This window comes from Perognathus longimembris, chromosome 1, assembly GCF_023159225.1.
Source record: "Perognathus longimembris pacificus isolate PPM17 chromosome 1, ASM2315922v1, whole genome shotgun sequence".
Classification (NCBI taxonomy): Eukaryota; Metazoa; Chordata; class Mammalia; order Rodentia; family Heteromyidae; genus Perognathus; species Perognathus longimembris.
In genome coordinates, this window is record NC_063161.1 from 15,804,668 (window position 1) to 15,827,311 (window position 22,644).

The 22,644-nt window shown below is 39.6% G+C and overlaps 2 protein-coding genes and 1 long non-coding RNA gene across 8 annotated transcripts in view; 1 reads left to right on the plus strand and 2 right to left on the minus strand.

Annotated features, from left to right (window-relative positions):
* Slc17a8 (solute carrier family 17 member 8) overlaps nt 1-9,754 on the minus strand; it is a 40,874-nt gene extending 31,120 nt beyond the window's left edge. For both annotated transcript variants that reach the window (XM_048357510.1, XM_048357503.1), the window contains exon 1: nt 9,654-9,754. In XM_048357510.1, the coding sequence (XP_048213467.1) occupies nt 9,654-9,754 (101 nt within the window). The remainder of the gene's footprint in view (nt 1-9,653) is intronic.
* Nucleotides 1,833-19,722, plus strand: LOC125359698. Its single transcript, XR_007212603.1, has 3 exons — nt 1,833-1,843; nt 13,043-13,047; nt 19,642-19,722. It is a non-coding gene; the product is annotated as an uncharacterized LOC125359698 (long non-coding RNA).
* A 749-nt stretch (nt 19,723-20,471) lies between these two features.
* Scyl2 (SCY1 like pseudokinase 2) overlaps nt 20,472-22,644 on the minus strand; it is a 43,955-nt gene continuing 41,782 nt past the window's right edge. For all 5 annotated transcript variants that reach the window (XM_048357491.1, XM_048357455.1, XM_048357466.1 and 2 more), the window contains one exon: nt 20,472-22,096. In XM_048357491.1, coding sequence (XP_048213448.1) covers nt 21,452-22,096 — 645 coding nt within the window. In that variant the 3' untranslated portion in view covers nt 20,472-21,451. The remainder of the gene's footprint in view (nt 22,097-22,644) is intronic.

Below are 22,644 nucleotides of genomic sequence, written 5' to 3' on the forward strand. Positions count from 1 at the left end.
TGGCTGAGATCCAAGGATCTTGGTTCAAACCCACCGTTGGCAGGAAAGTCCATGAGACTCTTATCTCCCAATAACCACCAGAAAATTAGAAGTGGCTCAAGTGGTAGAACCCTAGTCTTGAGCTGCAGAGACAGTGCCCACAACCAGAGAGCCCCACAATTGACAAAAAAATAAAAATAAATAAATAAATAAATAAACTCATGGGGGGGAAAGAGAAAGGCAGGGGGAATGAGGGAGGAGGTAACAAACAGTACAAGAAATTTATCCAATGCCTAACGTAAAAAAATAAAAAATAAGTAAATAAATTAATTAAATTAAAAATTAAATAATTGCAGATTTTTACTCCCTTCTCCTCTTCTTAACTAAGTTTTAATAAAAACAAGTTTTAAGTCTTCATCCAAGTAAGGTAAAGAGGCATATTTTAAATCACATACCCATCTGGTTGTCTAACCTTTCTTCTTTGGGTATATCTTCTAAAGAAGTAAGCCTTAGGAAACATCTTTTATTCAAATGGCAAGTTAAGTAACCTTCACTGACTTCTTGGGCCATTGCAGTGAATTTAACCTCTCTCTCTCTCTCTCTCTCTCTCTCTCTCTCTCTCTGTCTCTCTCTCTCTCTCTCTCTCTCTTTGTTTTTTGTTGTTTGTTTTTTTTTTGCAGTAGTGGAGTTTGAACTCAGGGCCTGGCACTTTGTAGGTAGGCTGAGCCTCCACCTGCCCCCCCCCTTTTTTTTTTTTGGTGTTAGTTGTTTTCAAGAGAGGGTCTTACTTTATGCCCAGGCAAGCCTGAACTACAATTCTCTTTGTGCTTTTCTTTGCTGCTAGGATGACAGGCGCATGTCACCACAACTAGCAATTGTGCTTCTGTAACTTGGGGTAACAGATACACACTTTTGTGCTCAGACATTGGTTGAGATGAAGCCTTATGAACTTCTTTATTCATTTTTCCTGGGCTAACCTCAAACCACGGTCTCTCCTTCTAACCCATCTGCCTTTCAAGTAGCTAGGATCACAGATTTAAGCTACCACCCACCAAGCTTTTTCCTTTTGTAAGAGGAGTCATTAGGAAAACATATTCTTTCTGCAAATGCTTACCAGTTTCCATAATTATTAAATTTACTGTTAAACAGATAATATAATAGTTAAGAAATAATTGAAAACAATATAGTTTGATTGGTCTACCAATCCATACAGAGACAGTCTTGGCAGTTTCTTCTGACAAGATTTAAAGCAAACCCATGGAGAGACAAATATGCTAGATTTGCTTCAGTTTATCAGATACTTATTAAGTTTACTTAGTGTGTCTGGCACTGTGGGAATTGTTGGAAATAAACAATGAATGTGACACCCTCCTCCAGTTCCTAGGCTGGTGGGAAAGAAAGACCAATCTACAAATAGCTAACATTACTAGATCCTGCAAGCTTTATTGAAATCAAAGAACAAGGACAAAATAGAAGAAGGAGCTACCTATAACAAAGTACCCTAGGTGGGGTGACATGAACAACAGAAGTTTACTTTCCTTTAATTCTAGAAACCAGAAATCCAAGATCAGGATGTTAGCATAGTTGGTTTCTTCTAAGACCACTCTCTGGCTTGTAGCTGTCCATCTCTTCCCATAACTCTTTGATTATGCAACTTCTGTGTTTCTCTCTCTGTCCAAATTTTCTCCTTATGCTAGTCATTTGAGCTACAGCCTCCCATAGCCTCATTTTAACTGAATTACCTCTTTAAAGACCCTATATCCAAACACAATTCCATAATGAAAACTGAAGATTAGAACAAGGAGAGATGATAACATTCAGCCCACAATAGTCCCCATCTTTAAAGTAGGCTAATCATGTCATTGTCTCATAGGGTTAATAACACATGTGAACGATTTAGTGCAGAGATTTATATTAATAAGTGGTAAGTATTGTTATTCTTGCTATTAATAAAATTGTTACTTGTCCTAAACTTAGCGTTTTCTCTGTGCATGCAGATGCTGTAAATGGAGAGTAATAAAGAGTGATATTTTCAGGCACTATGGGGCTTTGAGGAGCTTAATTAAAGCCAGCCCCAGCTGCTGCACTCTGATTCCACCACGGCTTTGGCACTGGGACAGGCTTTTCTCAAAGCAAGCAGCCTTGCTTTCTCATAAGGACTAAACATTGCAAGGACACTGGAAAGCCCTTCTCTGCTAGAGGCAAGCCTCCATTGACAAGCAACAGGCTCTAGGACTCCCCATTGGCCTTGCTAGAAACTTCCTAGTACTCCCTCAAACTCTTCTAAACCAACACTTTCCTGCAGGACAATACAATATTCTGGGGCAGGGGCTAGAGAAAGGGAGGGAAAGTAGAGAGAAAAGGGCAGCTATCCCCAATAAAAGGAAGCCTTGTTTCCCTGGTTTTCAGGACCTTGACTTTTCTGATCTAAAGCCAGCTCCTTCTAGCATCTACCCAGTGGGAGACCAGAAATGAAGAATAAATATGGGACTGAATATGAGGCCTGTAGGCATCAATCCCAATCTCCCTTACCTGATGTGACAGCTAAGCCACTACTTCAAAGAAATACAAGGCCAGAAGAAAATGCGGAAGAACAAGTGGAGATATTTACTGCCTTAGCTGTCTGTGAGTCATGCAAACCCTGCCACCATACAGCAACATGGGAGTCACCCAGAGAGACTAAAGTTTCATTTCCAACAGCCAGTGCCTCCGAGTCAGATTCAGTACTTTTTAAAAACATTGATTGGCATATATTAGTCATCCCAGGGTGCCACTGAGACATTGCTTTGTATGTTTACAATGTTAAGACTCATCTTCCCCATCTCTCTCCTTCATCCTCCCACCTTACTCCTTAAGATAATTTGAATAGGTTTTATTGCTCCAGTTTTGTATCTGTATAAAAAAGTACCTTAACCATATACATCTTCCTTCACCTTCTCCATTCACCCTCCTACCTCCCACCAGTACCTGCCCTCAAACAGGACTTCTCTACATTCTTACCATTCATTTCTTGAAGTGATTTGCATTAGAAACATTAAAATACTGGAAGGGCTTAAGATGTAGCTCAGTGAAGTGCACTTGCCTACCATATTCAAGGGCTTGGGTCCAATCCCTAATACGATAAAACATGTAAAGTACTAATGACAATAATAATACATTATTTCTTGCATAGGCAAGCTCGCAGAGGACAACTGAGAAGCAGATCACCTATATACGGAAATACACAAAGCTTCGGGAACTCAGGTAAGCTAATGTGATTTTCAGTTCTGCTGGCTCTGAGTTTAAAGAAATTAACTTGATCTTTTGGACCACATTTCCTCACCTATATAATAAATACAAATCCTATCTCCCAGAGTTTTTTAAAAGATGTATTTTATTTGAAAATGCTATTTAAAAAATAGAGGGGTTATGGTTGCATAAGTCAAGCAAAGAATGTCACCTCTTCTCCCAGGGCTTTTTAAAGATGAAATCCTAATAAACTATTACCACTAATAAAATGAGGTGTTGACTAAATGTTAGCATCTACACAACTAAGTATCAGAATCCATACATCCTTGCTATTTTCCTTTGGGTTCTTTCAGTTTTCAATTTCAGGGTACTGGGAATCAACCCAGGACTGGAGGCATGATGATCACATATGCTAGCTCGAAGCTACACCTTCAGTACCTTACTGTTTTATACAGTCTTCTATTAAAGCACTTATCATATTCAGTTAGTTTTGTTTTCATGAGAGCAGTAGGTGGTGAGTAAATTCTTGCTGATTTGCATGCACAAACACAGATCTCTCCCACATCATAAACATGCTGAAGGCAAGCGCCATCTCCTCCTCATCTTTATTTCCAGGGTTCAGCAGGATGCCGGGACAAAGGGAATTCTCACTCTGCTGAATAGAATCTGGCAGGTCAATCCCAGACAGTATTGCTGACTTGAAGATCTTAGAGACAGAGTAAGGAGCTATTCATCCCTACCCAGAAACAAACTTTCTAGAAGGATGGGAGAGGGGAAAAGTTAGTGAAGAATAAGAAAAAGAGTCCTTTCTGAAGAAATGGAGGACTTTAATTATCTATAATAGCTATTTACCCCATCCAGTGTTCTCTTCATGTTTGCTTGCGTCGTCTTTTAGATCAGAGAATGTTCATTCTTCCCAGTGACTGTCATTGTTGTTTCTCCAAAAATAGAAAGCTGCAGATTGTGGGTTGCCAGTCTGTTACACAGGAGGGAAGCTCCTGACTACTGTCCTCATGTACAATTGTCCAGTAAGTGCCTGAACCCCAGGGTCTAATTGCTTAAGATATGCTAAGTAGCCTCCAGGCCCTTCCAGAACTCACCCAAATGTTCCTACCAATCATAGAGAAGATTTTGATTTATTTTTAGGAAAGAAAAATGATATTTGGAATACAAAGTAAGCAGAACTTTGCAGATAATTTTACCAGTTTTTTTTTAAATCCATTTACTCATTTTTGCTGTTACAGGATGTATTCTGAGGTATAAGATGGAGATATAGTCTCCATCTCAAAACAATGTAGAAAGAAAAGGGAGATCAAGTATAATTAATAAGGCCAAACCAAAAACCTCCACAGAGTGCCCAGAGAGGAGACAGCAAAGTCTTTTTATATCTCTTTCCTTCTTCCAATAGAATAACAAGTCAGTGATGATGTGGGAGGAAAAAAATTAAGTAGATGTGACCCTTCCAGAAGGTCAATTAGAAGAGTAAGTTTTCTAGAACTGTTATTGCACAACACTATAGACTGGGGAGCTAAACTGTAAAAATTTCTTTAGTGAGGCTGGAGGCTAAAAGTCCAAGAGGAAGTCCAAGAGGAAGAGGAAGAGCCAGCTTGGGGCAGGGAATATAGCCTAGTAGTAGAGTGCTTGCCTCATATACATGAAGCCCTGGGTTCGATTCCTCAGAACCACATATATAGAAAAGGCCAGAAGTGGTGCTGTGGCTCAAGTGGCAGAGAGAGTACTAGCCTTGAGCAAAAAGAAGCCAGGGACAGTGCTCAGGCCCTGAGTTCAAGCCTCAGAATTGGCAAAAAAAATGAGCTGGCTTTTCCTGTGGCCTCTGCCTTGGCTGGCAGATGGCCACCTTCTCTCTCACTGTACAATCGCGTGGCCTCCACACATCCTGATGTCTCTTCGATTTCCTCTTCTTACCAGGACACCAATCACATACAATCCATCCTCCCACCCAGCCATTTCTCAGATTTTGAGGGGTTAACCTACTATATTGGTTTTGTTTTCCTTCTAGTAAATTTGCTTTATCCATCCTGCCCCATTCTTCAAGCAGATTTGGTATTCCTTGCCAAACTCCTCCCTGCCCCCCCCCCCCAGATAGACAGTGAGACTCATGTTCTCTGTTGTTTAATTCCAAAAGTCTAGATCACTGGTGACAAACCTGCCAAGTGAGTAGCTCTGTGTGTGTGTGTATATATGTGTGTGTGTGTGTGTGTGCATTTATATGTGAAACATATACAATATCTATATTAACATATATGTTTTGTTATTTATATATGAAGTTATCTATTATGTATAACTATGGAGCTTTTATAGGCTTTGAATTAATTACCTGAGTAGCTACTAGATAGGTAACATCCAGACTGGTCTTCCCAGGGTGCCTGAGTGCTTCCTGCCATGCTTTCCTAAGTTTCATTCCACTTTAGCTGAAGTGGATCCTGTTGATTACAGCAAAGTGCTTTCACTGATGCAGCATATTTGTTAATGGACCTAGAGATTGTTTCTGTGTTAATATGTGAAGTATGTTATATCAAAAAATATATAATGTAGCCTCTGTAAGTAAAGCAAACCTGTGGCCCTTGCACTAAGATATACTTAAAAGATCACGTTGTGTCTTGAAGGCCACTGAAGGCCATGGGCTTCAGTTCTGGGTAAAGTGACCGCTAGGTGAGGCACACTTCTGCACAATAGAAGGCTTGGTTGAATAGAACCATACTGCCTTCACCCAAAAGGTGAGGTAAATGCAGGAAGTAAAAGACGTCACAGCAATTGAAGCCCAGGGTTGCTTGATCCCAAGCAATATGCAACTAAATACATGTCTGATACAATTGTGTAGCATATGTATTAAACTGCCATTGAACTAACCTCTGCTTCCTGAGTAGCTAGAAATCCAGGCACCACCGACTGGCTGTGCTCAGCTTCCCTGATTGGATACTTGCAAGTTGCCTACATGTGTCAAATGATTATACTATACTTCATAAATATGCACAATTATCATGTGTCAATTAAAAATGCATTGGAGAGCCAGATGCTGGTGGCTCATGCCTGTAATCCTAGCAACTCAGAAGGCTGAGATCTGAGGATCATAGTTGAAAGCCAGCCTGGGCAGGAAAGTCCATGAGACTCTTATCTCCAGTTAACGACCAGAAAATAAGTGGCACTGTAGCTCTATTGGTAGAATCTAGCCTTAAGCAAAATAGCTCATGGACAGTGCCCTGAGTTCAAGCCCCATGACCAAAACAAAATATTTTGGGAGAAAAAGAAGAATATGAGCATTGAACTAGTTTGGGATCTAGCTCTGCAATTTACAAGCTGCATGACCTTGACCAAGTTACTTAACCTCTCTGTATCTTAGAATTCTAATCTATAAAATTATCAATATAGGGGCTGGGGATATGGCCTAGTGGCAAGAGTGCCTGCCTCATATACATGAGGCCCTGGGTTCAATTCCCCAGCACCACATATACAGAAAATGGCCAGAAGTGGCACTGTGGCTCAAGTGGCAGAGTGCTAGCCTTGAGCAAAAAGAAGCCAGGGACAGTGCTCAGGCCCTGAGTACAAGCCCCAGGACTGGCCAAAAAAAAAAAAATATATATATATATATATATATATCAATATAATATTCTCCTCTTTATGGGGTTCTTAATGGAAGTAAATGAATTTACAATGCCTGGAACATTATTACTTTTAGGCACATGCAATCTGAAGACGGCCATGTTGTCACTGAAATTGAACAAATCCGCATATCAATTTCCGGATATTCATTTCCAAGTTTACTGTTATGTCAATATAATCCAAAAGTAGACTACCAGTAAGTGACAATTGTTCCTTCTTACTATATTCCTAAAATGTGTCCTGGCTTTAGCAGAGTGATTATGCAGCTGTTGTTGTTGTTTTTTTGTGTTTTTTTTTTTATCAATGACTGTTCTCCAGGAAGCCTAATAATAATACCTGCCTGTAATCAACCCCATGGGTGAACTTTCAAATGTTTCCCTGTGGAGCTGCCACTCCCCTGAACATTCTGTGATTAAAAGGTAGTTCAAGAGTTCCATTGGGATGGGATCTCAGCCTCCAACATTGTTAGATGTCTATTACTTCCACTGCTTGCTCAGGTGGAAAGCAGGGGTTCTAAGTTCCCAATGCCCTTCACAAAACAGAAGCCAGATCTTTACGATTTCACTTGTCCTTCCGACTGGTATAACATGAAAATCAACAAGGTAAGGAGGAAATGCCTACTTTATCAGAGGCCTTTTGCATATAGTTATCTTATAGACTTATGGTTAACACCAAATACAGGGCAGACCTTGTCTCGGTCATTCTGATGCTTTGCTCAAAGGCCACTACAGCTGAGGACCAGTTTGGACACCTGGTCAAGCCATGACTCCCCCCACCCCCCTTCTTTTGTCAATAATTTCTACCTACTAACACCTGAAGGAAAAAAAAGAGGTTAAAGTTTGGTTTTTTTCCCTAAAGCTGTTCTAAAAATTCTAACAGCCGACAGTACCTAGCATTTATTCAGTTTATTCTCTGTCTCCAACATTTTGTTAGCTGATCTATTTTCTATGATATACTTGCATGAAAACTATTTAAAGAGCCCTAGACACATAGTTCAGTTTTGGGGTTGAGGTCTCAGGGCTTGGAAATGACTAATTTTATATATCTAAACTTATTTAGTAAACAAAGAGCTTTCCATGGAGTGATCCCACAAAACACAGCAAAACCCATTCTTAGATCAGTATCCTATTGGAAACAAACAAAGAAAAAAGCTATAAAAAATTTTAAATGCAATTAAACTGAAGTTTCAAAAGATTATTTCTAAGTATTTGGGGTACTATTTTCTGACCTCAGCCAAGTTTGGTGATTATAATAGTACCCATGGTCCAAAGTCTCGGTTTTTATTCCTGATTTGGCCAGGTTTCCTTTGTTACCACTTGAACCAGCCAATGAAGCCATTGTGTCTTTGTATTTCTTATCAAATACACACCAGCACAATAAGAGGTTACCTGGGGAGTTTGCATTGGAAGGATAAAATACTTTTAAAGATGCTATTATAATCATTTTCTGTATTTGGCAGGTGTCCACTGCTATCACTAAGCTAGGTTTCTATCTGTCCATAATTCCTCATGGCTGATTGAAGCTCTTTTGTTTTCAATTACTAAAGGAATAAAAATACCCAGCCTCATCTCTTACTGTGCATATTTATCAAGAATAATCATGAAAAACTTAACAACAAATGGAGCATGCATGTTATCAAACACACAGAAATAAAATTATTAGAGGACTACAAGGGGTCTTGTAACATGAAACTTCTTAAATTTAAGAGTTGACAGAAAAGTTCAAAGGAGATGGCATTCTCATTCACCAGGCTTAGAAATGATTATTTCTACACTTAGAAGGCTTAAAAGGGGTATTTTTCACATTTATTTATACAACAGACTTTTTAAGTCATGCTACCTGCACATAAGGACTACTGATTAATTCATCTACAAAGCCCGAGAATAAATGCACTTTGTTTGCAAAACTTAACTGATGAGAGGGTCACATCAATGCATCCATTTATGGCAAACTCTTGTACCTGTATGTTTTGTGTTAAAAATAGTCATGTTGCCCTGGGTCCAAACCCCAGGACTCGCCAAAAAAAAAAAGGGGGGGGGCTGGGAATATGGCCTAGTGGCAAGAGTGCTTGCCTCATATACATGAAGCCCTGGGTTTGATTCCTCAGCACCACATAAAAAAGACCAGTAAAAGTTCTACTATCTGAGTTTATCTCAGATAAATAAATGGGTTAATTTATATAACAAAAAAAAATTAGTCATGTTGGTTTCAGAATACATCCACATCCAATTATCCAATAGTACTGAATGCTCCCTACTGCTACCATGAGAAAAACTTGTGGCTTTAGGAATATTAATTTTTAATTTACCTTCTTCAGATTGTCATGCCACTCACCTTCTCTTTGAAAAAAATATGCAATCAGGAAACACTGTGTATACTTTATATAATAAGCCAAAAATCTGCCAAAATTTCACCTTCATCATAGTGAAAACTAGCTCAAATTTTTGAAATTTTTTTCTGCTCAAAGCATAATCATATTTGTCTTCACTCTCAAATCAACATGAACTATTCTTTCTCTATATCTTTCTTCATTCGATTCCATATATCCCATAGACAGCATCACCATGGTCAGTAAGTGCTGATAACAGACTACTTATCCCAGTATTTTCCTAATTCGACCTAATTTAACCTAATTTTGGTACATCTTTTCCCCCCTCTGGCCATACACAGAAGTGGCTCCAGAAGCCATCTACTGGACTCACCAACTCCCTCCTTACTAAAATGTAGTTTTTAGGACATGATTTTATATACATGCTGCAAATGCTCCCAGAGAGGCAGTGGGAGGTTACTTAGAAATCACCCCCAAGTTGGCATCTAAACTTTACCTTTGTAAAATTCCCAGCGAGTCTCCCACCGCATTCTTCACTCCTTCTTTGCCAGGTTTCAGAATTTTTTCTTTGAAGGTATCAAAAGCTTTGAAAGGCATTTTGGATGGGGGCACCTCCAAGCCGTTACCAGCCGGTCTCGGAAGCTGTCATCCTTCCTCACTTCCAACTCGGGGATCACTCTGTTTTCTCCTGAGGAACACCTGCAAGTCAGTTCTGAGGAAAGGAACAACTTAACATCATGAGGCAAAACCCAGCCCAGATCCTACAAAAAGAGACAACTCTCTCCTCTCCCTCCAGGGGCGTGGAGGGGAAAGAGGCTGAAGGTTTTGTGGCTGGGAATTCAGCCCCTTGTGAAAGCTACAAGCCTCGCAGCAGCCTGTGGCCGCTGCCTCAGGCAGCCAGTCTCAGACTGAGCAGAGCCTGGCTCCCTCCCTGGCTGCATGCAGCAGGAGAAGCCTAAGTGGGCTGCAGCCCACCAGGGGTCCTAAGACCTGCAGCAGCCTCTGTGGCCAACTGGAGCCCCTTCTGCCTCACCTAGCTGGTCTGTGCTGCTCTCGGAGTGATTCTTCCCCCAGGTGATGCTGCAACCCCAGCCCCACAGCTGCCTGGGCTTATTAATGAGTTCTCAGCCAGAGCAGCCACCCGGAGTGAAGTGTATGAAACATTTACAAGCCCTCTGCTTTCCTGAAGTCTGGCCCCACAGACAGGCACTCAGCCACTACTGCATGACTTTCTTTCTTTCATTCATTCATTCTCCTGGGGGGCGGGGAGGGAGGGATTATGGATTTTTTTTCCTCAGACAGCCACTAGCATGATGTGGTCCCCAAAGGAGCCCCTGTATTTGAGGCTAAATGCAAACCCCAAGCCACAGCTTTCAAGGAGGCCATATATTTGGGCCTCATCAACAGTGTAGGCTCTCTCAAGGTGTGGTCCAGCGATGCCATTAGGACCATCTAGTTGAAAAGATCTGAGTCGCTTGCTGGCGCACAATCATATCACCGACTCCTCATTCTCCTCAGGATAAATAAAAGCCTTTATTATGGAACCCAACCCCAGACCCTTCCTTGAGACATGATATACCAGACCATGCTTCTTGTCCCACTAATCTCCATAGTAACAACTTCCCTGATCTCTGCAAGCTCCCTACAGATACTGGGCTTTACTGCAATAATACTTCCTCCCCCAGATTAGGTAACTTCCCTTTCACTTCATGGAGCAGCTCTGAAAATTCCTCAGGATCATGAAAGCATGGTGAACTGTGCCCTCACGTTGCCAGTCCTCTGCCCTAGCAAGACCTGACTGTGGAGTTAGACTGAGGATGGGAGACCAGGTTGCTCCCACATTTGTGGCGGCAGGATGATAACCTCCATCTGTGATGCTTTCATGAAGAGCGAGCCCTTATCTAGGATGGCTCCAGTGTGCCAAGCCCCAGGCCACGTGTAAGTGAAAAGCCATGTGCTGGTAGGCACACAGATTTTCCAGGAACCATTGCCACAAAACTGACTATTGCCATATGCAAGCCACAATCTAAATCCTTCTCTCAATTTTGAATTAAGCTGAATCAGAGCTGGTTTTCAGTAGGCTAATAAAAGCTGCTAACATCCATTCAGTGATTTTTCTGGGCTATAAACCCTGTGTTAAGCACTCATTATATATTAACACTATCTTCTCACCATTGATTGTAGTTACTAACATCTTATTTTTCTCAATTTTACTCACAGGAAATTGAGGCAAAGGGATTAGATTTTCTGAGATCACACAGCTAATAAATAGCCAAACCAGGTTTCCAATCCAAACAACCTTGTGTCTCTTCTCTCCTCTCCCCTTCCTTCTTTTCTCTATTCTCCTCTTTTCTCCTCCTCTCTTTTTTCATCTCTTCCCTCCCACCTCCTACTCTCTCCTTTATTTCTCTTTTCTTTCCTTCCCTCATGTTAAGGCCACAGGAAACCATACATGTACTCTCTCTACCAGGTTTTTCTCCAAAAAGCTCATTTATTTGTTAAAAGGAAATAAAATCTGAATAACACATTATACTCATGCTCTCTTGCTACAGAACATTATCACTGGTGAAGCTTCTTATCTATTCTTCCACCCTCTTCATCAATGACTTTAGGTTACCTAGTTCTTGTGGCACACAGTAGATGCATTTCTAAGCAGAGTAAATCAATCTCTAACAGTCTTTGTCTGCTAAGAGCACTAACCATTCCTGCAGAATGTATTGCTCATAGAAAACTGGATTTGCAAAGTTTCATTGGACTATTGCTAGCAATAGTCATTAAAGTTTTAGGAGTATTTCCAGACATCAAACTTTAAGCATGCAACATACATTAGATCATTTCATCCCCACCATTAATTGATATAATATTATCCATAGCTATGAAAACTGAGGCATGGAGAAATTAAGTAAATTTATTTAAGGTCACACAACTAAGAAACTGAGCAGAGATGGCATGTGGAGCCAAAAAGTCTGACTTCAAAAAAAAATGTACTCTTAAATTCTAGAGCTGTTGGTGAGAGACCAGAAAATGCAAAGCTAGTGCTATGGTTTGGTTGTGTAGTGTTTCCCCAAAAGTTCATACGGTAAAGGCTTGATCCCTAGCTTAGCATCATTGAGTGAAAATAGGACCTATTGGGAGAGCTTTTGGTAATTGGGGTATGCCCTTCTGAGGATAGTGGGGTTGTATTCTTTTCTCCTACCTTTCACTCTCCAGTCACAAGATGGGTGATTTTTCTCTACTATGTGCTCTCACCATGATGGTCTGTGCTGCCACAGATGCAAAGTAGCAGAGCCATCTGATTATGGACTGATTCTCAAAAAAATTCTTGTTCAAAACAAAGCTTTTTCTAGGTTGTGTTAGGTGTTCATTATAATAATAAAAGCTAACGAAACTAGACAGCAGAACTGAGGCTTATTTAATTTATTCATTCATTAGTTCTTTGAGAGTCTACTGGGGTGGAGGGAAGACAAAGCCCTTTCTCAGCATTAGTGATAACAGGTTGAATGGCCAGATTCCCCTTGAGGAAATCAACAACAACAAAATGAGTCCATCCATTACAATGAGTGCCACCTTATGGGGGTATGGGAGTATGGGCAATGATTCCAGCCTTCACTTGCAGATTGAAGATGAAAGAGGGTTTCCTAGAGGAAGGGATGGTAGTACAGGCTCTCAGATGAGAAAGAATGAAGCAAACCAATGGTGTGGCTTTATCTCATTCTATTGTCATTGGTTTTTTTTTTTATCTGTTTTACTAGAGACTTTCATCATTTCGTTTTGTGCTCTTAAAGTAGAATGGAGAAGTCAATATTACAAAGTAAAATAACAAATAGATATTATCCTCATTTTACATATGAGGAAGTTGAGGGTAGTTCAAGGACTTGTTCAAAGTTACAGTTCATCTGTGAAGTCGAGATTTAAACTCAACTCCCACAAGCACTCATTTTAGTCTACCGCACTGCTCCCATTAATTTCAGCTGTAAATCCAGTACTAGAGTTTAATTAATTTGGCCCTATGTTTCTAAACCACAGTATTGTTATACTATTAAATATCTCCATTTTATTTTAACTAAACTGAAAAAAGGGTTGAAGCCATGACTTGAGTGGAGGGGTTCACTTGCAAGGCCCTGAGTTCAAACCCCAGGAATGCCAAAATAAGTAAATGGATAAAATAAATTGTGTCAGAATAATGCAGACTGAAATAGTGGGGAAAATGAAGATCAGAAAATGCTTTGGAGGATTTTCATCACCTTCCCTTTTCTTAAAGTGCTGATGGAACCCTGGGTATGCAAGATAATTTCAACACACAGTGAACAGGATTAATACTTAAGGTGAAAATAAACCCACAAGCCCATACTGTACATCTTCCACACAAGTATTTCCATCCAAGTCATCGTCTTACTAATTCAATACCTCAAGCCAGATATTCTTATCAATACTTTCTCCTATTTATGCTCAAAAGCACACCTAGAACATGGCTGATGAAATAACTTGGGGCATAGTGACACCTCCTGGTAGTTTATAGACTAAATATATTCAAGCCAGACATTTTCCCACAAGAAACCAACCAGTTTTAATACTTATCCTTCATCCATTTATTGAGCCCCTAACTGCAGATTCTTAGATTTTGGAAACATTTAATAATGTATAAATGTTTAAATATATTAACAGCTCACGTATTTTACTCCAGGTTTTGCTTTTCCAAGAGACAATATCTTTAAGCAGCTTATATTGTTTCCATTTTTCTTTGCCATCAAAAGTTATTTGACCAGCCAGTCCCATGGTATATGCCTACAATCCCAGCACTTGGAAGGCTGAGAGTTCAAAGTCAGCCTGGGTTGCATAGGGAGACCCTGTCTCAAAAATCTCATTCTTGTTAGTGTCACAAGACTCTCACAATACCAGGTTAATAACAATTTTCAGGCTTCTGTTTTTGAAGAGTAAATGTATTTGAACTGTGCCAGGTAGGGTGGTGGTTCTTTACTCAAGTCAAATTTAGAGATCATTAAGTCAGAGACAGAAGTACATGTCTAAAATCTCAGTACTTGGAAGATTGAGGCAGAAGAATTGAGGCAAGCTTTGCTTACAAAGGGCGTTCAAGGCTAGCCTGGTAATTTAGGATGGACCTGTTTCAAAAATATAAGTAAATGAAAGTTTAAAACTAAAAAGAGGATAAAGATATAATTCAACAGTAGAGAACTTACCTCCATCAGTTAGAGGGAGAAGAATGGGTAGGATGAATATTTGTGTACATCATATCATAAGGAAGATGTGGATGTTTACTAAGCACAAACTATGTGCTAGGGCGCAGTTCAGGGTGCTTTACAAGTTCACTTCCTTGAATCCTAATAAGACTAGATGGTAGGATTCTTATTTTACATCAGAGAAAACTTGTTTTAAATAGAGAGAGAGACAAGATCTACACCCATCCAATCCATATAATTGTGCATTAGTACCCTAGCTCATCCCCAAAGGAAGAGTTTCTATGGGCATAACTTTTTAAAAGGAAATCACAGCAAAAGAAATGAAGATGCAAAAATCGGATAAAATCAGAAGGTAAGCACTGGATGCTAAATATTAGTAGTAACAGTAAATTGTTCATGTTAATAGTAAATTTAGCTGAACCTTACTATAAATCGTAACAATCCCAGATCTGTTATATTAGTTAAAGACTAAAAAGAACAAACTTGTCGCTTTAGGAGCACATTAACCCCTGAACTGAAACCTGAAATTCTCCTGTGCATGTTAAGAGTAAATCAGTGGGGCTGGGGATATGGCCTAGTGGCAAGAGTGCCTGCCTCATACACATGAGGCCCTGGGTTCGATTCCCCAGCACCACATATACAGAAAATGGTCAGAAGTGGTGCTGTGGCTCAAGTGGCAGAGTGCTAGCCTTGAGCAAAAAAAGAAGCCAGGGACAGTGCTCAGGCCCTGACTCCAAGCCCCAGGACTGGCCAAAAAAAAAAAAAAAGAGTAAATCAGTGTCATCTTTGGCATTATCCTAAAATGTTTCAAACACAGTCCAAAGCTAAGTATATAGTAAAGAAAACCTAATGCATGGCCCAAACAAGGTTACCCAGGACCAAGATTTCATAATCAGCTGCATTGAATTCATTTCTAGCAGAGTAGTGAATTGTGACTTTAAATGCTGGGCATCAGAAAGTACAGGTGTTATTACTAATTGGGGTAGACTCACATTACCACTCAATTTAAATCACTTTATAGAGCATGAGTCATCTACTGAGAATAGTTTTCCAATTTCATCTGTTTACAAAAACCATCTTCAATGAGCAGATATGATGATTCACACCTATAATACCAGCACCCAGAAGCCTGAGGTAGGAGAGCAAAGTTTGAGGCCAATCTGGGCTACAGACTGAGAGACCTGACCTTAAAAAAAAATTTAAATTTTTTAAAAAGGGGTCTTGAGTGTCTACCATTAGAAATAAGATTTTCTTTAAAATGACTTTCTCCCTGTTCCAACATATGAACAAATGCATAAAGCACTCTCTTATATCCATTGAGCATGGATTCTATCATTTCAGTCTAAAATTTAAAAACATTATATAGAGGTTTTTTGTGTTTTTTTTTTCCTTTGGCCAGTCCTGGGCCTTGAACTCAGGGCCTGAGCACTGTCCCTGGCTTCTTTTTGCTCAAGGCTAGCACTCTACCACTTGAGCCACAGCGCCACTTCTGGCCATTTTCTATATATGTGGTGCTGAGGAATCAAACCCAGGGCTTCATGTATAGGAGGCAAGCTCTCTTGCCACTAGGCCATATTCCCAGCCCCTATATATTTTGTCTGGCTCCAAAGTCCATGTAGTATCCCTCTAGTGTGCCCATGGGAATGCTACACTGATAGGCTTAGAGACATAAGTTTGCAATAAGCCTTCATGTACACTGATTATTACATTCAAATCCTACACACTAAGTGTTGACAGAAAGTCTAACACTTGACTTATCAGCAGCCTAGGCTACCACACAATGGAACATACCCCAAAGCAGGGAACTTGACACATCAAATAGGAATAATTAAAACATTATTTCTACTATTAACATGTCTCAAAAGAACTTTTAGACTGGGTACTGGTGGTTCACACCTCCTGTTCAGAAAGCTGAGATGTGAGGATTGAAGTTCAAAGTCAGCCAGGGCAGGAAAGTCTTCGAGACTCATAACCACAAAAGAATGTAAGTTGAGCTATGGTTCAAGGGGTAGAGTGCTAGGATTAAGCCCAAATTCTGAAGGACAACACCCAGGCCCAGAGTTCAAACCCCAAGACTGGCAAAAAAAAAATTAGGAAGAAAAGTTTAATATATGTATATATAATTCCACATTCCCACATGTATTATATAGCTCTATTTAAAAATGGCTTCATGGGGGGCTGGGGAGATAGCCTAGTGGCAAGAGTGCCTGCCTCGGATACACGAGGCCCTAGGTTCGATTCCCCAGCACCACATATACAGAAAAACGGCCAGAAGCGGCGCTGTGGCTCAAGTGGCAGAGTGCTAGCCTTGAGCGGGAAGAAGCCAGGGACAGTGCCCAGGCCCTGAGTCCAAGGCCCAGGACTGGCCCAAAAAAAAAAAAAAAAAAAATGGCTTCATGGGCTGGGGATATGGCCTAGTGGCAAGAGTGCCTGCCTCGGATACACGAGGCCCTAGGTTCGATTCCCCAGCACCACATATACAGAAAACGGCCAGAAGCGGTGCTGTGGCTCAAGCGGCAGAGTGCTAGCCTTGAGCGGGAAGAAGCCAGGGACAGTGCTCAGGCCCTGAGTCCAAGGCCCAGGACTGGCAAAAAAAAAAAATGGCTTCATGTGCAATTCACGATTTAGTCAGGTGAGGATATAGTCAGGTGAGGATATAGTCAGAACACAGCTATTTGCTGGGAGTAAAAAAATACATGTCAAGAGAGAACTTAAAAGGATACACAAGTAGCAGGTAAAAATTTAAAAACAAAAACTAACCTCCATAAAATCAGCTACTACTTCCAGGCTGAGAAAGAGTGCAAAAAATATGGGCCAGTGGCAGAAGTGCCATGGAAGTGGCCCATTGGGGCTGCTCCACAGTGGCAAAAGAACTGGAAAGATGCAAAAAGGTAGCCAAGTGCCAGTGGCTCACACCTGTAATCCTAGCTACTTAGGAGGCCGAGATCTGAGAATCGCGGAATGCCAGCTCAGGCAGAAAAAAGTCCATGAGACTCTAATAGCCAATAAACTACTCAGAAAAAGCCAGACGTGGCACTTGTGGCTCAAGTGGTAGAGCACTAGTCTTGAGCACAAAGAGGCTCAGGAACAGTGTGCAGGCCCTGAGTTCAAGCTCCAGGACTGGGGGAGGGGGGGCTACAACAAGGTGCAGCTGGAGCTCCATGGTTTGGGCTGTTGCACTCCAGCTATGAATGAAATTGGGGAGCCAGAGCTGAGATTGCTGTTGCCTTGTGGTGCTACTCGAGTGCCCTCTGCTGATATTTGCTAGTTAGTGAAGCTCACAGAATCCAGTTCCAGCAGCATAAAGAATGTATTGTATATATGTTTGAATTAGGGAAGGGAAAGGGAATATCAAAATGGTGAGATAAAGCGTAAAAGGTGAACCAATGCAACAGCAATACTTACAACCAACTGTACAACTCGAGGGGGGCGGTTAAGGAGGAGGAAAGGTGGGAGAAAAATGAGGATGTAACCATTTTGACAAGAAATGTACTCACTACCTTACATATGTAACTGTAATCCCTCTGTATATCACCGTGACAACAATTTTCTTTTAAAAAAGAAGAGTTTGGAGCTTGGCGCTGGCTGATAAATTGCCATTGTTCACACCTTTCAACTTGAGTAGTTTCCACACATACCCACACTATCTAATATCCTACAGAAGCTACTAGTCACACCCAGTACTTGAAAAAAGGACTAGTCTGAATTGGAATGTGCTCCTAAGTGGAGGTGTGGTTCAAGTGGTACACCAGCCTTGAGAGAAAAAGCTTAAGGGGCAGTTCCCAAACTCCTGAATTCAAGCCACAATACTGGCAGCAAAAAGAAACCCAAAACCTTTTGTTCATACAATCTGCTCAGAGAGAGGATTACTTCATTCTAACTAGGTCCTAAATTCTTTTAGGCAGGAGTAAATTAACTTTTGAAAATATAAAATAGCCAGGTGCTGGTGGCTTATACCTTTAATCCTAGCTATGCAAGAGGCTGAGACCTGGGGATCATAGTCCAAGGCCAGCCCATGCAAGAAAGTCTGTGAGAGTCCGGTAACCTATTAACCATTAAAAGCCAGAAGTGAAGCTGTGGCTCAAATAGGACAAAAGCTCAAGGACAGCACCCAGGCCCCAAGTTCAAGCACCAGGAGACACACACACACACACACACACACACACACACACACACACACGGAAAATATCACTAAAATAAAAACATAGGGCAGGGCTGAGAATATGGCTTAGGGGTAGAGTGCTTGTCTAGCTTGCCTGAAGACCTGGGTTTGATTCCTCAGTACCACATAAACAGAAAAAGCCAGAAGTGGTGCTATGGCTCAAGAGGTAGAGTGCTAGCCTTAAGCAAAAAGAAGCCAGGGATAGCACTCAGGCCCTGAGTTCCAAGCCCTCAGGTCTGGACAAAACAAAACAAAACAAAACAACAAAAAAAAAACATAGAGCATACTATACTTACTAAAATCAGTTTCTCAAACTTTTATTCTGGGTATTTATATAGTTGGTGTTGTCACAGATTTGTTTCCCCTAAAATTATTCCAAGACAAGTAAATCACCAAGTATGAAATCACAACTTAATATGGACAGGTAGAACAAAGCTAAAATTTATTTGGTGTACACTCTGCTTGCTATCAGGATTTTCACATATTTTCCTTTAATAAGTAAAAGCAACCCATGTGAGGTATTTTACAGGTTAAGGGGGGAAAAACCGAAAAATAATAACACTACTTCCTTATTTGATGAAAAGAGCACTTAAAAGCATTCCAAAATAAAAGCAAAACAAAGCAGAGAGAGAAAGACAGCCTATCTTCTTTTAAGACATCCTTTACATATATAACATTTTAATATTAGGAGAAAACAAAAACAAATCAAAGTCTTCATTGTCATTTTTGTCCATGGGTGCTCTTTAATCTTTCAATTATAAACTTAAAGCACAAGGGATTTATATGCTGTCCATATCTGAAATAATTTCAAGATGATATAACACTTTGAAAAATGTGTGGTCATAGGAAACACATTAGCTTAAAATCAGCAGTTTTCAGAGGCAATTCACAAGAAAAGAGAATGGCAACTGCTCAACTGATAGAAATGACTTAAATAAAACAACTTGGCAAAAGTGGGAACATTGTAGGAACAATTTTGTAAAAGTATAGCACCACCATTACCTCAATGAATGGCAACTTTTAACAAGTAAAAATTACCTAAGTGTTACATATTATGGGTTTCAAATAAACCATATCCTATTCTTAAATTTAGAAGTTCAAGTCATATAAGCTGTTATATGAAGAGGTAAAAAAATAATTTTCCCAAACAGCAGCTACTGAATTGTTACAAAGAAAATATCCTCAACAATAAATACGCATACCCAATATAAACTTTTCCCAAAAGAAAGTTTTTAAAATAAGCATCTAATGTGGTCAAGTTGTAAATGTATTTGATAAGAATGTTTTTCGACCTCTCTAGTTTTTTTCATTTATTGGATGAGTTTGGTTTTTTTCCAGCAATCTCCTGAGACTTTCTAAAACCATGCCACAAAGCACAGCTCACAGGCAAACTAGATGGGAAAGATGGCTTATTTATGGGCCCTCTTAACTGACTGTTGGCAGCAAGAGTAATCGCACCAAATCATATTTTATAATCAAATACTTCCTGATACATGTTGAGTGTGCAACTGTGTGTACTGTTTCCAGTGAACATTCATACTCAATGAATAAAGTTAGTACCAGCACACAAAACTTCGTATGATTTATTTTAAGTGATTGCTGGTTCCAGAAAATTAAAAACCACAAACTGTATGGCAGCAATTGTAACACATATACAGTTCTTTAAAAGGTAGTTTTAATGTTATCACATAGCAGTGGAATATCATTTTTTTAATAAATGACATTTATACCATAAGGCTTTGTGGTTGAATAATCAGAAAATTAAAGAAAACATTAAAAGTAAAACATGTTTCCTGTTAGAACTTACTCTTGCCTTTCTAAAAATGACTGATTTTAGACATTATAATATTCAAACAAAAGGTTTTTGGAATTCCTAGAAAATAATTAAACTTCCATAGCAGTAATTGATGAGGTCAGATTAACTGGCACTCTGAAAATCAATCTGCTGGTAGTAAGAAGATACAATTGTTTATTTTCAAGAAGTTTATTACATTTGAAACAATACAGAAATCTCAAAAGTTTACTCATTAAATATAGTTTACTTTTTACAAATCTTTTCTTGAAAATGTAATTTACATATGCTGAAACCTCAGAAGTGTGAATTAAAATGAAATATGAAGATAACAGGGAAATCACATCAGAGTGTTTTGTCAAATATCTGTACAAATCAAGTACATAGCTCTTCTGTGATACAGTAGGAAAAAAAGTGATTCTAAATAAATTTCAAGTAGATGCAGAAAAATACATTATTTGAGGCAGATCATGCTAAAATATAATTTACAATGATTAGTTTGCATTTAAGATGATCAATAATGCTTTTCAAACCAATGAAATCAAAGTTAAGGTCTGCAGTATTTGCTCAGTCTTTTGTACTAAACATTAGTTCATCTGAAAAGCTAAATAAAATTGGAAAAAGCAAATAACCCGATCCTCCTCTTTACATGTATCATTCTCATTCAGTCACACTAAATGCAAACAAGCCAATACAGCATCAAGATTTCTCACATATTAAAATGAAGACTTAGGAAGGTAGACTCTGTACCAGATAGTATGTAGTAGGTGAGCTTGAAGTTACAGCAACTCAATGTTTAAATAACACCAAGATTTACAAGCTAAAATAAACATTTGATTTAAAAATTCTGCTATTCAAGATTAATTCAGTTGTCCATGTTCTCTTTGAGATTGGTTAAGGATTGGGTTATTAAAAACCTGAAGAGGAGTTTGGGAGAGGAAAAAAAATCCTCAGTGCTTTAAAAAAAATGCAACTGATTAGGAGTCCATTCAATTGTCATGCTGGCTGGCATGGAAACAAGTGCCTTCTTTCACAGACTTTTCCTTCCACAGTGGTTTCTTCAAGCCAACTATACAAAGACGTAAACCAGCTTACTCATGATTAAAACTGAAGTAAACCTGCAAAAATAGGAGCAAAACCCTTCATCCAAAAAGATCTTTTAAATCATTGCTAGCTGAACTGCTATTGGTCATAGGAGGTGGTGGCTGTGCAAAGTTCTGTGGGTTAAAGAAAGGGTTACCCTGCACACCGAAGGCAGACTGTCCCATCACATTCACCTGTGCGCCCATCACCGCACTGCCCATACCCGGAGAGCCTTGAGGAGGTACAAACTGATTAAGCCACTGATTTGGTTTCTGTTGTGACAGTTGATTCATACTAACTTTGGGTTTCTGAGGGCCAAAGAGATTATTAAGAGCAGACATATCCGTGGGTCTTTGTTGGGGCTGCTTTGCCCCAGCAGGAGGAACACTCAGAGCACTGAAGTTTGGCAGAGTGGGAGGTGCTCCCAGAGTCATCTTGTTCACTCCAGGTGTGCTTGTACTACTGAAGAAGTTCTGGTTTGAATTAACTGGCATGCTGAATCCCGAAGTCTGAAAGCCCATGTTGCCATTTAGGCCGTTTGTCAAATTCCTCTTTGTATTATCGATTGGTGTTGAAAACATCATGCCAAGGCCCATTGGAGGAACAGAAGTGAAGGTACTGGAAGCAGGAAGTTTAGGAGTACTAACAGAAAGACTCGACAAAGATGACATATTATCCATCAATGTGTCCGTCAAGTCCTTTGTCTGAAAAATAGGGGAAAATTACTTTATTGCCAAGCAACCCCAAATGCTTTGTAATTATGAAACATTTGGTAGATTAAAATTTAAAGGACAAGTTAAAATTAAGCTTAGGGGTACTCAAAACCAAGTCAATGAACCATAGCCTGCAGGACAATTAACTGCTGCCATCTGTTTTTGTACAGTTTTACTGATGAATATTTGCAATCAATTTGATAACAGTAAATACAAACTTCAAGTGAAATGTTATCTTCCCAAAACAGAACTGCATCCTTTTCACTAGTACATCTATATTACTAGAAAGAGAGAGAGAGAGAGAGAGAGAGAGAGAGAGAGAGAGAAGGATACTGTTATTTTCACATTTTGAAGTTTTTTTTGTGGGAACTGGTTTTCTCTGCTCTTGTATAAGTACTTGAAAAGTATTTTGCCTGTTTCCCTGAAGAGATTTTTCTTTTCCTCAGAGAGAATTTTATCAATCAAGAGGAAACAACAAAATAATTTCTAGAAAGCCTTTAAAATAAAGTAATTTATTTTAGAGAATATAAGTCCTCTTA